Source organism: Heptranchias perlo, chromosome 10, assembly GCF_035084215.1.
Source record: "Heptranchias perlo isolate sHepPer1 chromosome 10, sHepPer1.hap1, whole genome shotgun sequence".
Classification (NCBI taxonomy): domain Eukaryota; kingdom Metazoa; phylum Chordata; class Chondrichthyes; order Hexanchiformes; family Hexanchidae; genus Heptranchias; species Heptranchias perlo.
Window position 1 is genome coordinate 20,291,267 of NC_090334.1, and position 17,458 is coordinate 20,308,724.

The 17,458-nt window shown below is 45.5% G+C and overlaps 1 protein-coding gene across 1 annotated transcript in view; it reads left to right on the top strand.

Annotated features, from left to right (window-relative positions):
- slc10a1 (solute carrier family 10 member 1) overlaps nt 1–17,458 on the top strand; it is a 33,339-nt gene that overhangs the window by 7,237 nt on the left and 8,644 nt on the right. Inside the window, exons 2-3 of the mRNA XM_067990982.1 lie at nt 9,656–9,857; nt 15,872–16,050. Of these exons, the coding sequence (XP_067847083.1) occupies nt 9,656–9,857; nt 15,872–16,050 (381 nt within the window). The remainder of the gene's footprint in view (nt 1–9,655; nt 9,858–15,871; nt 16,051–17,458) is intronic.

A 17,458-nucleotide genomic window follows, 5' to 3' on the forward strand; every position in this document is an offset into this window, starting at 1 on the left:
CGAGATGTGCCCCTAATGGTACAGGTGTGTGCCAGGGCCATGCAAATTACTCATCTTCCCTGATCCCACAAACTCTGGACAGGAACAACGCCCAAGACCAGCATGAGTATATCCTGAGGATATCATGAGGATATGCCAGGATGTACAGCCCCTTGGATTTTCACTCCATGTGTCTGCTGGATGGAGATTTGGAAGGGTTAAAATGTCTCTGTGAATTAGTATGGGGGGGAGGGGGACAGGTGTTGTAGTAGGCGAGTGAGTGTTGAGGTAGCTTTTGGGTAAGTGATGGTCTGATTGAAAGCCCAGATTAAAATTTTAAAATTAAAACACAATCAATTGTGGAGTGTAAAAGTGCTAAAATTAACCAGACTGCACAATTTTTAATGTACAATTTCAAAAATGTTCCTTAGAAATGCTCCGAAAACTGGAAGCGGGGGGGGCGGGGGGTGGGGGTGGTGGATGGAGTGTGTGAAATTCTAAATTTGCTGCCTGTAGCTGTGACTGGAATGACACAATGCCCAATAAAACTTGGTTTGAATCCCCTATTTAATATTAGACAGTTTTTTTTTAAAAAACGAGAAAATTAACTGAAACATATTTATTCCAGGACTAGATTATCTGCTGCTACTGGGAGAAAAAAACTGGGAAATGGAGAGTTGCTTTGAAGTGGTAGTGTGCAGGTTTTCAGCTGTGATGGTATGTGGGCACTTCCAGATGCGACGCCAAGGCAACTTGTGTTCAGGATAATTTTCTTAACCAGTATGTTTCTGGCCCAACGAGGAAGGAGGCATTGCTGGACTTGGTTCTGGGGAATGAGATGGGCCAAGTGGAGCAAGTGTTAGTGGGAGAGCAATTAGGGAGCAGCGATCATAGTATCATAAGGTTTAGAATTGCTGTGGAAAAGGACACGGACCACTCTAAAGTAAAAATACTCAATTGGAGGAGGGCAATTTCAATGGGATGAGAATAGGTCTGGCCTGGGTAAATTGGAATCAAAGATTGGCAGGGAAAACTGTAATTGAGCAGTGGGCGGCCTTTAAGGAGGAGATGGTTCGGGTACAGTCTAGGCACATTCCCACGAGGGGAAAGGTAGGGCAACTAAAGCCAGAGCTCCCTGGATGACACAAGAGATGGTGAGTAAGATGAAACGAAAAAAAGGGGCATATGACAGATGTCAGGTTGATAACATAAATGAGAACCAGGCAGAATATAGAAAGTTCAGAGGGGAAGTCAAAAAGGAAATAAGAGGGGCAAAGAGAGAGTATGAGAATAGACTGGCGGCCAACATAAAAGGGAATCCAAAAGTCTTCTACAGGCATGTAGACAGTAAACGAGTAGTAAGAGGAGGGGGTGGGGCCGATTAGGGACCATAAAGGAGATCAACTCATGGAGGCAGAGGGCATGGTTGAGAGACTAAATGAGTACTTTGCATCTGTCTTTACCAAGGAAAAATATGCTGCCACAGTCTCAATAAAGGAAGATATAGTTGAGACACTGGATGGCTAAAAATTGATAAACAAGAGGTACTTGAAAGGCTAGCTGTACTTAAAGTAGATAAGTCACCCGGTCCAGGTGGGATGCATCCTAGGTTGCTGAGGGAAGTAAGGGTGGAAATTGCGGAGGTACTGGCCATAATCTTCCAAACATCTGTAGATACGGGGGTGGTGCCAGAAGACTGGAGAATTGCAAATGTTACACCCTTGTTCAAAAAAGGGTGTAAGGATAAACCCAGCAACTATAGGCCAGTCAGTTTAACCTTAGTGGTGGGGAAACTTTTAGAAACGATAATCCGGGACAGAATTAACAGTCACTTGGACAAGGTTGGATTGATTAGGGAAAGCCAGCACGAATTTGTTAAAGGCAAATCGTGCTTAACTAACCTGATAGAGTTTTTTGATGAGGTAACAGAGAGGGTAGATAAGGGCAATGCAGTTGATGTAGTGTATATGGAATTTCAAAAGGCGTTTGATAAAGTGCCACACGGTAGGCTTATCATCAAGATTGCCATCCATGGAATAAGGGGGGCAGTAGCAACATGGATACAGAATTGGCTAAGGGACAGGAAACAGAGAGTAGTGGTGAACGGTTGTTTTTCGGACTGGAGGGAGGTTTACAGTGATGTTCCCCAGGGGTTGATGCTGGGACCACTGCTTTTCTTGATACATATTAATGACTTGGACTTTGGTGTACAGGGCACAATTTCAAAATTTGCAGATGACACAAAACTTGGAAGGGTAATAAACAGTGAGGAGGATAGTGATAAACTTCAAGAGGATATAGACAGGCTGGTGGCATGGGCGGACATGTGGCAGATGAAATTTAACGCAGAAAAATGCAAGGTGATACATTTCGGTAGGAAGGACGAGGAGAGGCAATATAAACTAGAGGGCGCAACTCTAAAAGGGGTACAGGAACAGACCAATCTGGTGGTATATGTGCACGAATCGTTGAAGGTGGCAGGGCAGGTTGAGAAAGCAGCTAAAAAAGCATACAGGATCCTGGGCTTTATAAATAGAGGCATAGAGTACAAAAGTATGGAAGTCATGATGAACCTTTATAAATCACTGGTTCGGCCACAACCGGAGTATTGTGTCCAGTTCTGGGCACAGCACTTTAGGAAAGATGTGAAGGCCTTGGAGAGGGTGCAAAAGAAATTTACTGAAATGATTCCAGGGATGAGGGACTTTAGTTACGTGGATAGACTGGAGAAGCTGGGGTTGTTCTCCTTGGAACAGAGACACTTGCAAGGAGATTTGATAGAGGTATTCAAAATCATGAAGAGTCTAGACAGAGTAGATAGAAACTGTTCCCATTAGCAGAAGGGTCAAGGACCAGAGGACATAGATTTAAGTTAATTGGCCAAAGAACCAAAGGTGACATGAGGGAAAACTTTTTTACACAGCAAGTGGTTAGGATCTGGAATGCACTGCCCGAGGGGGTGGTGGAGGCAGATTCAATCATGGCCTTCAAAAGGGAACTGGATAAATACTTGAAAGGAAAAAATTTGCAGGGCTACGGGGAAAGGGCGGGGGAGTGGGACTAGCTGGATTGCTCTTGCATAGAGCCGGCGCGGACTCGATGGGCCGAATGACCTCCTTCCGTGCTGTAACCTTTCTATGAATCTATGATTCTAGACAGTGATTTTTGGCAAGTTATTCGACTATTTTGGGGATCACAGCCAAATGAAACCCTTTCCTCACCTGGCACCTAAACATATATACATCCAGCATGAGTTGGATAGCAAATCGGATCAGGAAATCTGGCTGATTTTCCTCCTCACTATCCCAGGGACCCTGAGACCAGTTGCAGTCCCCTCACCACACAAGGGTCATTATTGTTTTCTGATGAAATTTAAGATTAACATATTCATCTTTTTATGTCTGCTCTTACCCACAATGAAAGTGGAAGCTTCTGCCAGCTATTGAATTTAGTTTCGATAGAGTTCCCGATTGTGACTCACTCAGTAGGTAAATATGTGCCATATGGTTAGGTACTGGATGGTACAGATTGGGAAGGTCTCACGTTTGAGGCTTAGTCTGTTCTGAGGTAGTGAGGCAGCAGTGATGGTGATACAACTAGCACCAATATCTCTGGGTTAATAAGGGAGAAAGAATTTGTCATTGTTACTGCTCCTGACTAATGCCCAGTAACTCCCCACTGAAAGTATATATATATCTGTGTACGTATGTATGTATGGACATGAGGACAGAATTGCCTCACCGCGTGGATGACCCGTCCAATAAAAAATGTCCGAGTTTGCCATCCGAAAACTGCGCAGCGGGCGGACTGCGCACCCACATCACAGGCTGTCAGCTGGAGGAGCTCTATTTAAAGGGGCAGTCCTCCAGTGGCTGCTCCTGGAGCAAACACCCACACACCACGATGGAGCAGCACAGGAGCAAGGCTGCTCCAAGATTCAACGATGCCTCACTCCAGGTGCTACTGGATGGGGTGAGGAGGAGGAGGGATATATTTTACCATATGGATAGGAGGAAGTGGCCTGCCTCTGTCACCAAGAAGGCCTGGCTCGAGGTGGCAGAGGAGGTCACCAGCAGCAGCAACATCTCCCACACCTGGATCCAGTGCAGGAAGCGCTTCAATGACCTGACTAGGTCAGCCAAAGTGAGTACACTGACTGATTCTCCTATATTCCGTCTTCCACATCACCGCCCCCACCTCCCAACTCATTCTGCACTGCCAACACTACTCTATCACATCACTCCACACCCACTCAAAGCTCATCCTCAAATTACCTGCATTTCCTCAGCACTTCCTCACCTCCCCACTACTCACCCCACCACTACCACTCAACCCAATCCTCATACAATGTCATGCCTCTGCCTCATGCTCACCCTCTGATGCATCCCTTTCATGGTCAGCCACACCCAAACCAATGCATTCATCGGTTGGCCACGTCATCATCACTCACTCACACGTCTGTACTTTCTCCCCTTACGGAAAAAGAGAGCCCAGAATGCACAGAAGAGAGCGAGGACCAGAGGGGGCCGCAACAAATCGTCACCCTCACAGACGCGGAGCAGGAGGCGCTGGAGCTCAGCCGAACCCTCGAGTGCCTGTCTGTCGGGGACGCCGAGACAGGCACCCAACAAACGTCTGGTGACACAACTTTAACATTCAGCACACACAATATAAATTGATGTTAACATGCCTTGCCATCTTCAGCACCTCAGTATGCGCATCACAACATGACTCATCTGTGATGATGCTTAATATTGCCTTCTGTTCTCTTACAGAGCCTTCAGCAACCGCAGTGATGGCAGAGGGCGATTCCTCAGAGGACCTGCCGGCCTCTGAGGGTGCACCGTCACATCTGAGCAAGCCATCCACCAGTGCAGATACTCACACCTCGGTGGGCCCCAGTCCTCAGTTAGTTGGGTTGGCAACTGGTGAGTTACCACACACATGTGAGCATGAGCAGACACTGGTGGCAGGGGCAGCTGTGGAGAGTCTGCGCCGGTGGGTGCAGACTCTCCACAGCTATCCCTGCCACCAGTGTCACATCCACAGGAAGGATGTGATCGCTTTGGGGAGGGTGCAGAGGAGATTCACCAGGATGTTACCAGGGCTGGAGCACTTCAGCTATGAAGAGAGACTGGGAAGATTGGGTTTGTTTTCCTTGGAGCAGAGGAGGCTGAGGGGGGACATGATTGAGGTGTACAAAATTATGAGGGGCACAGATAGGATGGATACTAAGGAGCTTTTTCCCTTCGTTGAGGGTTCTATAACAAGGGGACATAGATTCAAGGTAAAAGGTGGGAGGTTTAGAGGGGATTTGAGAAAGAACTTTTTCACCCAGAGGGTGGTTGGAGTCTGGAACTCACTGCCTGAAAGGGTTGTGGAGGCAGAAACCCTCACAACATTCAAGAAGCATTTGGATGAGCACTTGAAATGCCATAGCATACAAGGCTACGGACCAAATGCTGGAATATGGGATTAGAGTAGACAGGGCTTGATGGCCGGCGCGGACACGATGGGCCGAAGGGCCTCTATCCGTGCTGTATAACTCTATGACTCTATGACTCTATGACTCCTCTCCAGGCTCTGCTCAGCTGGACGCTGATGCTGAACCCCAGGGGCCATCCTTTAAAAGGAGAATGATTGAGGGACAGCAGCACATTTGCGAGGTGCTGGAACAGGTGCCATGCACACTCTCCACAATAGCACAGAGGATGGAGGAGACCAACTATTGCATTAGTGGAATGGTGGCACAGGTACAGGAGGGAATCTCTGAGATACTGTCACAGAGACGTGAGCAACTCTCTGAGATAGTGTTACAGGGACTTGAGCAACTCTCTGAGATAGTGTTACAGGGACGAGAGGGCATCTCTGAGATAGTGTCACAGGGACTTGAGCAACTCCCTGAGATACTGTCACAGGGACGTGAGGGCATCTCACGGGTAAGCGGCAGGAATGTCTGCGATGGAGAGAAGGCTAGCCTCCATTCAACTTCAAGCACGGCTCACAAATGAGTCCATTCAGGCCCCAACAACATCGTTTGGACTCACAGTGAACAACATTCTGCCACCTTAAACAGGCAGGCAGATACCGTAGCACTGGCATTACAAGGCTTCACACATGTCCTCCAAACTGTTGACCAGCAGAGTGGTAGGAGTGATGTCGGCCTGGCCCAGGGAAGGGATGATGGTGAAAGGGGACATGGAAGTGGAGAAGCCACTCCAAGCGCTCCCACATCTCACCCGTTGCCCTCCTCTCAACCAGTACCCGCAATGCTGCCTCCTCTCCAGGTGGCCAAGTCTGCCCCTGCACAGGTGCACATGGAGCAGTCTTTGGAGGGGCCCTCATGGGCACCGAAACCCAGAGGGTGTAGGCCCAAAGCATCTAATCAGTCAGGGCATGAACAAGAGCAACCTGCCACTACCTCTGCAGCAGCCACAGGGGATGCACCACATAGGAGTAGTCAGAAGAGAAAAGCAAAGGTTTTGTAAGCATGAAGGGAATGCAAAAGGGTGTTTGACGGTTGGTCATGTTTTTTATTTATATTAGCTTTATGTTAAACTCACATTAAATATTATTATTGTCACCACTACTGCCACGTCATGGCCATTCTTGACTGGCTTCTGTAATCAGGCCCTTTCATGAGGTTCACCATGAACGCCGACACTTGATGCCACCCATTGGGTCACTCTCCAGTGGGTGCATGTGTAGTTGCAGGGCTGTTCTGTGCAGGGAGGGGTCGGGGGGGGTGGGGTGGTGGTGGTGCTGGTGTGGGCACTGTTCTATCCAGGTGGTGTGAGGACTGAACTCTTCACGCTGTCTGATGTTAGGAGAACTGTTCACAAATCAGTGACTCCCTGGCCTCACGAGCAGCCAGGTGAGCCGCTGTTCTGCCCATGGGTTTCTCCTCCTCCTGCTCTTCCTCCTCCTCCGCCTCCACCTCCTACTCCTCAATGTGGGCGGCAGATGTGGATGGGGCCCCCCATCAAGCGGCACCCCTCTCTGTTGTGCCATGTTGTGCAGGGCATAACACACGACTATAATGCGTCCCACTCTGAATGGTGCGTATTGAAGATCTCCCCCAGAACGATCAAGGCACCTGAAGTGCATCTTGAGCAGCCCTATAACATGCTCAATTGTACACCTGGTGGCAATGTGGCTCTCGTTATATCGACGCTGTTGCTCGGTGATGGGGTTCCTCAGAGGTGTCATGAGCTACGTGTGCAGGGGGTATCCCTTGTCCCCGAGGAGCCAGCCCTTACAGGTGTTCGGTGCGTGGAAGAGGGGCGGGATGTTGGACTCCCGGAGGATGAAGGAATCGTGGCAGCTGCCAGGGTATCTGGCGCACACGTGAAGGAATCTCTTGCGATGGTCACAGATGAGCTGAGTGTTGATGGAGTGATAGCCCTTCCTGTTGATGAACAATCCTGGCTCGTGTGGAGGTGCTCGTATTGCTATATGGGTGCAATCGATTACACCCTGCACCCGTGGGAAGCCAGCCACAGCGTGGAATCCCACTGCCCTCCCCGTCTGGCTGAGGTCATCCATGGGGAAGTTGACATACTGCGAGGCCCTGCAAAACAAGCCATCGGTGACCTGCCTCATGCACTAGTGTGCAGATGATTGGGAGACCCCGGCAATGTCCCCGGTGGCATCCTGGAATGATCCAGAGGTGATGAAGTTGTGGGCAGTGGCGACTTTGACAGCGACAGGTAAGGAGATGCTGCTCGGCCGAGCCAGGAGCAGTTTGCTATGAAAGAGGCTGCAGATGTCTGCGATTACCTGGTGATTGACTCTGAGCCTCCATATGCACTGCTCCTCAGAGAGGTCCAGGAAGCTGAGCCTCGGACTGTAGACCCTGTGGTGAGGGTAGTGCCTCCTGCGAAGTCGCTCTCTCTGATGTTACCCTCTGAGCTCTTGTGCAGGTGCCTGTGGCGCAGCACTGTGTTGTGGAGCTCCACGTGGTGGAAGTGCACGCTGTGCCTGGCGAGGCTGGTGATGTTGCTCGTCCTCAGATGTAGTGGTGAATGCAGCCATGGCGTCCCCATCCTAATGGTGTGAGTTTGAGGGGGTCCGCAAAGTTGTTAAATATGTTTGAACAGCAGAATTTTGAGTGGCATGTAAGAATTTTCAGTGAAAACATAAAGATCCTGCAGCCAAAGCTTTGTCTGAAATAACAGAGTGCCCTGCTGCAATGACCTTTTCTCCCCATCTATCAAATAAGGATTTGAATGTCCCACTGGCTGCTGGCTGAAACACATCTGTTGCAACATGGAGTGTTTCCCACAGCATGGAAAACACGCTGAGGATGCTTCAAAATCGCACCCCCTGCCAAAATGTGGAGAAAATTAAGTACTTCAAGTATGATCATCCCACCGGCTTTAATTGCCGGTGGGACTTCCCCATTCGGGAGGCACCCAGACACGTCAACCCGGAAGTCTGGGGGTTGGAGCCGGGCTCCGAACCAGATTTTCAGAGCCCCCCCACCCCCAACACACCCATAATTTCCCGGGAAAATCAAGTCCTCGGCTCACAAATGCCTCTTTAGCTTGGTGCTGGAAGGTCTCAAATCTCTGTGGCACTAAACTCCAGAATGAATTGTCACTATTTCAGAGGAAGGTGGGATGGTGGGGAAGGGATTTCAATTTTAACAAAAAGGGCCATCATACTTTTGATTCAGCAGATTCTAATAGCTTGTTTGAATATTATCCCATTATTTGTTATTTTATTATTGATCCTCTTGACACTAGAAAAGTGTTAGTAGGGCTGAACATACCAGTCTCTGGTGGGAAAGAAGCCAGACTAGGACACCCATCCCCTACCCCCTTACAAATGACAATGAGAATGGGGGTGATTTTAACTGGGAGTGGGTTTTGGGCAGGAGGAGAGTAGGAAAAGATTCAATTCCCCCCCACCCGCCCCCAACCCGACATTATTAAATTGAGGCCCAGGATTTTTTCACTCCCGGGCCTTATTTACATCCTGTCGGCCAGCTGCCCGCCCAAAATGCCCAAAGAGTCAGCTGGCGGGCAGCCATCAGGCAAATATCGGGCAGCCTGGAGGTCACCCAGTGTCACTCAGGTAAGTCTCTGTGGGGTGTTGGCAAGGTCTTACGCGTACAGGGTCGCCAACCCTCCAGGATTGTCCTGGAATCTCCAGGAATTAAAGATCAATCTCCAGAACACTGCCCCCACAAAGACAAATTTCAGACTTACCTTCTGGGCCTCTGCTTCTTCCCTGATAGGTTTTACTGAGCAGAGCGGCCCTGCTCAGTCACTGGTTAAAATGCCATTGGGGTCCTGATGACATCATGTACTAACGAGGCGCCCAACTGAGTCAGGCGGGTGCCTCGGCCACCTATAAATAGGGTCCAGTTAAAGCAGGATTGGAGCGGGAAGGGAGTGGTAAATATTTGGAGATGATGCGTGGCCACCCCATTCCACCGGGCAGGGTGGATTAAAACCCCCCCCCAAGAAATATAGATTCCTATCAAATCCATTCACTTTTGTTAGGTAGGTATCACAGGAAAGTAGTCTCTCTGTACAGATTACATTGTAAGTAAAGAGATAAATATTAACCACCACTGTCAGAATCAGTAACATCGTATTTTTAGAAGTAGCAACCAAATTGCCTTTGCTAAAGCTTTGTACTAATATTGTTTCCCTTATTCTCCTTGCAGTATTGTGATGACCACATGTTCTACAGTGCTGGCACTTGGCATGATGCCCCTTCTTCTTTATCTCTATTGCAAAGGCCTGTCGCTGGCAGATAAAGTCCCATACAGAGAGATTTCCATAGCCCTGGTCGTAATGCTCATTCCTTGCGGCATTGGCATTTTCCTCAATTACAAGTATCCAAAGTACTCAAAGACCATAACTAAAGTAAGATACTTGTCAGGATTGCAACTTGCTTTCGTTTCTGTTTATTTTCTGTCAAAAATGTTCATAAACTAAATGAATCCTCATTCTAATGATATCCTTTAATGATAACATTTATTGTGTCTGTTGTGGCAATCTTCCTCATTGGCTAAGAGACTCTTGGGTAGATTTTCAACTTGCCATTCAGACATATAACTGACATTACAGATCAGTAATAGAAACTAACAATTTTCATTCCATTGATTTAAGGCGGTTTCTATAACAACGGCCGATCCATGTCAGTTTTATGCCCAGGCGGCAAGTTGAAAATCAACCCTTCTCTGTTCTGTTCCTTTCTACTTGGTTATTTTCTATTTTAGCCTGTCCCGTCCTTTTATAATTTTAAACACTTCCATTATTTTGCCCTGTAATCTGCGTTATTCTAAGATAAAGACCCAATCTTTCTTTGTATTTGCATTCCATCATACCAGGCAGCATCCTAGTGAATCTGCGTTGCACCCTCTCTAAAGCCTCAATATCCTTCCTACTGTGTGGAGCCCAATACTGTACTCAGTACTCCAGCTCACCATTACTTCTTGGCTTTTATATTCTGTACATCAAGATAAAACCTAGAATTAGATTAGCTCTTTTTACGGCCTTATTAACTTGAGGTGCTGCCTTTAATGTTCTGTGAACCTGTATGTCTAAGTCCCTCTGCTCTTCCACAGCACTGAGCCTACTTCCATTCAGAGTACAGAAGAACATAAGAACGTAAGAAATAGGAGCAGGAGTAGGCCATATGGCCCCTCGAGCCTGCTCCGCCATTCAATCAGATCATGGCTGATCTTCGACCTCAACTCCACCCTCCTGCCCGATCCCCATATCCCTTCATTCCCTTAGAGTCCAAAAATCTATCTATCTCAGCCTTGAATATACTCAACAACTCAGCATCTACAGCCTCCGGGGTAGAAAATTCCAAAGATTCACAACCCTCTGAGTGAAGAAATACCACCACATCTCAGTCTTAAATGGATGACCCCTTTATCCTGTGACTATGCCCCCTAGTTCTAGACTCTCCAGCCGGGGAAACAACCTCTCAGCATCGAGTATAATTACTGCCGTTATTTTTTTACCAAAATGCATCGCCTCACACTTACTGACGTTGAATTCCATCTGCCCCTTTTAGCCCATTCTCCCATCTTGCCAATATCCTTTTGCAGTTTCCTTTGGTCTTCTAAAGAATTAGCGATACATCCTACTTTGATATCATCTATAAATTTTGACACCGGCCCCTCTAGGCCTATATCCAAATCATCGATATACACAGTGAACAGAAGTGAACCCTAAGGGACACCACTACCCACTTCCAAACACTCTGAACAACTGCCCTTAACTCCTACTCTCTCATTTCTCCCTTCTAACCAATTTTTAATTCCGTTTGCTCTCCTCCATCTAATTCCATACCCCTTAGTCTTCTCTAGTTATCTCCCATATGCTACCTTACAAAGCCTTTCTAAAGTCCATGTACACTACATCCACTGCACTTCCCCCATCTACCATGTTTGTTACCTCCTCAAAGAATTCTACGAGGTTTGTCAGGCACAATTATCCCTTTTGAAATCTGTTCCGGCTACTTCTAACTATTTTCTCTTTATTTAGATACATGGTCATTTCATCCTTAATTGAAGACGCTAAAGTTTTTCCTACCACAAATGTTAAGCTAATTGGCCTATATTTACCTGGATTAGCTTTGTCTCCCTTTTTAAAAATGGATACTACATTGGCCACTCTCCAATCCTCTGGTGCACATTCACACTCAATAGAGCACTGAAATATAATTCCTAGAGCCCCTGCAATTTCCTCCCTCGACTCCTTCAGGATCCTAGGATGTATCCCGTCAGGACCAGGTGCTATTGGCTTCCCTTAGCTTAACTAACTTACCTAAAATTTTCCTTTTATCCATCACAATATCGCTCATCTCACTCTCAAATGCTTCAGGATTCATTGCCTCTCCGATAACCTTCTGTTTAGTAAAGACCAACGCAAAGTAATTATCATTTTTTGACCATTCATTACAAATTGTCAATTCTGTCTTCTCAGGGGTCCCACCTCCCTTTTAAAAATTCTCTATTTACTGATATATTTGTACAATACCTCACTGTTCATTTTGATGTTTTCTAAACTGTTTTCCCTCATACTCCCTCTTAGCTTTCCTTTCCCCATTCTTAACCTCTTTTCTTGTTTTCTCATATTCTACGTTCATTTTTTCATTATTATTATTATATTGTCCTCACAGAAATTAGATGGGGAAAGAAAAGTGTTGCAGAAACAAAGAGAGAGTGATAGCACAGACAAGTAAGAAATGGGAGAAAAAACAGTAATCAAAAGAAATTAGGCAAAAAAGCTAAATAAAGGAGTCAAGAGAGGCAAAGAGAAGGGAAGAAGAGAACGAGGAAAGGCAATATGCACATGTATAACAATCTCCAACTTTATTTAAATTCAGCAGTGATGCAGCCCAGTGAAAGAGGAAAAAAGAGAAAGATACAGAGAGACAAACACAGTTGTGGGGGGAGGAGAAAGCAAGAGGGGAAAGACATGTCCTTTGAGAGAGATGGACTGTTGGGGGCTCCAAGAGTCAGAGGGAGAGAAGCCTTGTTGTGGGCAGGGGCCTCTCTAGCTCTGGTGGGAATGGTAGGAACAGTTGCGGCAGAGCTTATCAGACCCATGTTATAAAACACGGCATTGTAAAGCTCAGGGAGATTCAAATAGTATTTTCAAAATTATGGACATCTAGGAGGAGTGCCGTCCTTTTTAGAATCTGGTGAAATTATTGTTCTCCCTCTGGAGCCAAATAGAGAATTTTCTGAGGTTTGTTTTGAGAAACCCGGATGAAGAGCCAAGGCCTATAGCGCAGGATGTCTCCAAGGTTGAAAAGTGTCGGAGAGAAGTCCAAATAATTCAGGAAATAACTAATGGTTAGGTAACACCAAGCATGAATTTTCAAAGCCTGTAGATTGCAAGAAGGAAACATTAAGGAAGGTGAGCATTTAAAAAGGAAGCAGAGTAAAGGGAAATAATTGAATAAAGAGCTGAGGAACCGGAATAGTGAATGGCGTAGAAAGGAGAGAAGATAAAATTCAGACTGATTCTACGCATGAGATAAGGCTGGCAGATCGGGGGAGAGGTAAAGAGTGAAAATGGGATCTGGCAACCATCTCAATTCACTGGGACATTGGCTAAAGTCAGTAAGGTGGGATTGTCTGGGCCAAACATATCTTCACTTTGGGTTTGAAGCCATTCCCCAGACTTGTGCTGGTCTCCTGACTTTTGCCTCCTCGAACTTCAAACAGATTATGATGGGATCACCGTCACTGCTATAATTAATCATTCAAGTGTACCATCAGTGCATCACATTCTTGGATTCAGTAACTGAAGTGAAAAGATTCTTGGCCGGCATAGATTTCTGAATGGACAGGGCTTTAGGAAACATTGTTCCATCTGTACCCTTCCTCCCAATCTGATTCTTCTTGTACTCTGAAGGCAAGGTGAGCACAAAGACATAGTTAATGGTGAAGGCAAAGCCTGAACCTAAACTTCCTGTCTGGTTCTCTGGGCCAATAATTCCAGGGTTCCGATTCTGCTGCCAGAAGTGCTGTGGACTGGGACCCCAACACCCCCTCGCCACAAACAGCCAAAGCTCCGTCCTAAATCCCAGAGGTGAGGTCATTTAAATAGTCACGGCTGACCGTCTATGCCTGTATGGTGTAACAGAGGCACCACGCTGATTGATATAAGAAAAGTCATGGCAGAGCCAGGTCCTTAATGGACCAAAGAGAAATACCAACATTTTATTAAAATCTCCCTGAAAGGAAAAATGGCCAATAGTTTTAAGGTTATCGATCCCTCCTGGGGACAAATACCTATTCAAATAAACCTTTTGAACCCCTTGGAAAGCTCTCAGCTGGTAAAGGTTGCGTTGGCCATAAGGAGTGCATGCTGGACAGAATTCCAGGGGTAGCCAAGAACGCCAGCCACCAGACACATTCCCAAAGCTGTGCTTTGACGTGGGTGGCGGGCGGAAAACTCACCCACTTCCCGTGTCTGGAATTTGGGCTGGTTTTTACACACAGTAGAATCCCAGTAGATCATTCCCCAAATTGCAACCTCCTCCTTTGCAGCCAATCCACCCAACTTCTGCCCTTGTCCCCATCGTATTTTAAGTGTTTACCATAAATTTTTCCTCCTGCTTTTATAACATTCATGTCCAGCCCTTTCATGGTATACACTTCAGCTCAGTTCTTAACCATCAGCATATAATTTAGTTGAAGAGATACTTCACAAAATAATGAAAGGTTAGGTTGTTCTATTTTGAGGGGAAGTTGGCTGTGTTTATATGGCCTCCTTTTTTTTTACTTTTAGGCCTCCACTGTCATCACTTGTTACTGTGCTTTCTGAATTCCAAAATTTTATGGTCTTTGTACTAAGGAATAGAGCAACACAAAAGATGGACTGCTTTTTAAATCTTTTGGGTCCAGAGTGGGAAAGTCTGGTTTGTGGCCTTCTCCACAGTTATCCTTAACAGTGCTCCTTAATTACCTGTCTGTGCACTTCCACAGGCTGGGACAGAACTTCCCAGATTCTTTTCCCTCTAGAAGGGATTTTGAAAAAATAACAATGGCCTAGAAATTAGACCGTGCAGCACCCATTTTTCGGACGCTAAATGACTACCTAAGCCTCCAATGTGGCAGGCCGGACGTGCACGCTCATTACGAGCCAGGAGTGTAGGTAAAAAAATCGGCGCCCAGGGCATTAGGCCCTTTGCACATTCAAATAATTATAAATAATCATAATAATAACAGGATCCAACACCGCCTTCTTTTGAAAATCTGCATAAACATTCTGTGCTGACCATTCTCCTGCTCAAAGTCATTTCTCTGTACTTTTTTCCTCCCACAAAGAATATGTGGTAAGGTGCATTCCACTGCAATGCGCCAACCCCTCTTTCAACAGAGAAGATCAATATCTAATAACTTTTAATGTTAAGACTTTGAGGGTCTATGATTTTATTACATGCAAAAGTCACCATGAGGATTAAGGCTGCTCCCTTCCCTCAAGATGCATTAACCGAGAAATTGCTGCCAGCAATATTAGCAGATAAGTACTTACCGGGTCTGTATTATATTCCTGTCCACCATTTTAACGGAGGTATTAACCCACTTAAAGTAAATGGACTAAAATAGCAGACAAGAACTCGTTGAATTGCTTTGGAGGCGGTACAGAGAAGGTTCACTTGACTGATTTCTGGGATGAGGGGTTTATCTTATGAGGAAAGGTTGGACAAGTTGGGCCTGTATACACTGGACTTTAGAAGAATGAGAGATGGTCTTATTGAAACATATAAGAACCTGAGGGGGCTGGAAGGGGTAGATGCTGAGGGGATGTTTCCCCTTGTGGGAGAGACTAGAACTAGGGGCCACAGTTTAAAAATAAGGGGTCTCCCATTTAAGACGGAGATGAGATGAAATTTTTTCTCTCAGAGGGTCGTGAGTCTGTGGAACTCCCTTCCCCAGAGAGCGGTGGAGGCAGGGTCATTGAATATTTTTAAGGCTGAGTTAGATAGATTCCTGATTAACAAGGGAGTCAAAGGTTATAGTAGGTAGACGGGAAAGTAGGGTTGAGGTCACAATCAGATCAGCCATGATCTTATCAAATGGCAGAGCAGGCTCGAGGGGCCAAATGGCCTACTCCTGCTCTTAATTCATATGTTCGTATGTTGAACTCATTATGCGTTTGTTCACTAACATCACCAGCAGCAATTTTCAGGTTAATGTTTCATTCCTGCAAACTGCCCCAGATAGCGACCCACTGTAGAAACGGCAAAAGTGGCTTATGAGAAGTCACAGAATTCATGTGATTTGAACTCGAGGAGTGATTGTGCCTCTACAGCAACTAGAGTCACAGTGTTGGTGTTTGAGCCTTTGACAGAGTGTTTCTTTATAAGTATTTTGTTATGTTAATCTCAGATATTTCTCTTTTAGACAGGCCTGTTTATTCTTCTCATCACAGCAATAATAATTGGCATCTTGTCAGGAATGTCAATTGGGGACACACTGTGGATACTCTTCTCCCCTCGCCTACTTGTCACCACAGCACTGATGCCCGCTATTGGATATACGTTAGGATATCTCTTCTCGTGTTTATTGAGGTTACCTGAAAGGTAGGATGTGTAATAAATTGTGCGTAATTAAATGCAGTACAAATAGTTTTACCTTAACAATTGCAATAATTGTCCTTTGTTCCTTCTTTTATGGTGTTGTTTTGGATCCACCCACCAAAGAATAAAAGTTATATTGCATACATTTAAATTAGGCACTAATTACAATGAAAGTGCATATCAGAGGTTTTACTACACCTTTCAGGTTGAAATGTAGAAGAAACAAATACCTGGTTATAAAATAGAAGCTAGCTGTCTGTCAAGATGATGCCTGGCATCCATTAAGGACTGTCAGTATCACAGTAGGAGAGCTATGATCACATGATGACAGCGAAAGTTCCTGACTCAGAGAAAACAGGAAACAAATTCTAAAGTAAAACACATCTATTTATATCTATGTCAGGTGACCCCTGAGGGGAATGACTTGGATGAAGAAATATATCCAGATGACACTAAGTTAGGAGGCACAGTAAGTTGTGTAGATTGGAGCAGGACGTTACAAAGAGACATCGACAGAGTGGGCAAAACTATAGCAGTATAAGGTCATCCACTTTGGATCCAAGAAAGGCAAATTGGAATATTTTCTTAATGATGAGAAACTAGTTGCTGTGGAGGAACAAAGGGATTTAGGTGTTCATGTACACAAATCGCTAGTGCACAAGTACAAAAAGTAACCAAAAAGACTAATGGAATATTGGCCTTTATCTTAAGGGGGCTGGAATACAAATGGGAGGAAGTTATGCTTCAGTTGTACAGAGTCTTGGACAGACCCTACCTGGAGTGGGTCGACTTCAATGGAAATAAAAATCGGGAGAGATTGAAAACAAGCTGCCGATTCGCTAGCATCCATTTTACATTATTGCACAAAGTTAAAATCTATCCCAATGTCTCCACAATTACAGGGAAATTTTTAGAAGTCCAAAAGAATGGTCAGAATTGGAGGACAATACTGAGAAAAGGACCACAGCTGGACCTAGAAATCAGTGTCAGTGATATTATCATACGTACCATTAACAAGCTCATATCAAATTCCTTCCTCTGCTATATAGAAGGAGATAATCTCCGAAAGCTTGTGATTTTAAAATAAATTTGTTGGACTATAACCTGGTGTTGTAAGATTCCTTACATTTGTCCACCCCAGTCCATCACCGGCATCTCCACATCATATAAATGGAGGTGCTAATACATTAAATCCTTTTATGATAATATCATCGACAGTAACTTGTCTGCTTTAGTTTTTTCGAATTCAGCCAGTACTTATGGAGCACAGTGTAACACTTCCAAGCTGCTAGGTCTATTTTGTTTGCTGTAAATTCACTGTCAATTCATATAAGCAACTCTAGTTCTATCAGCACAGCTACCTGAACAATCATAACGGCCGATCCAATTGTTGTAGCACAATGAAGGTCGT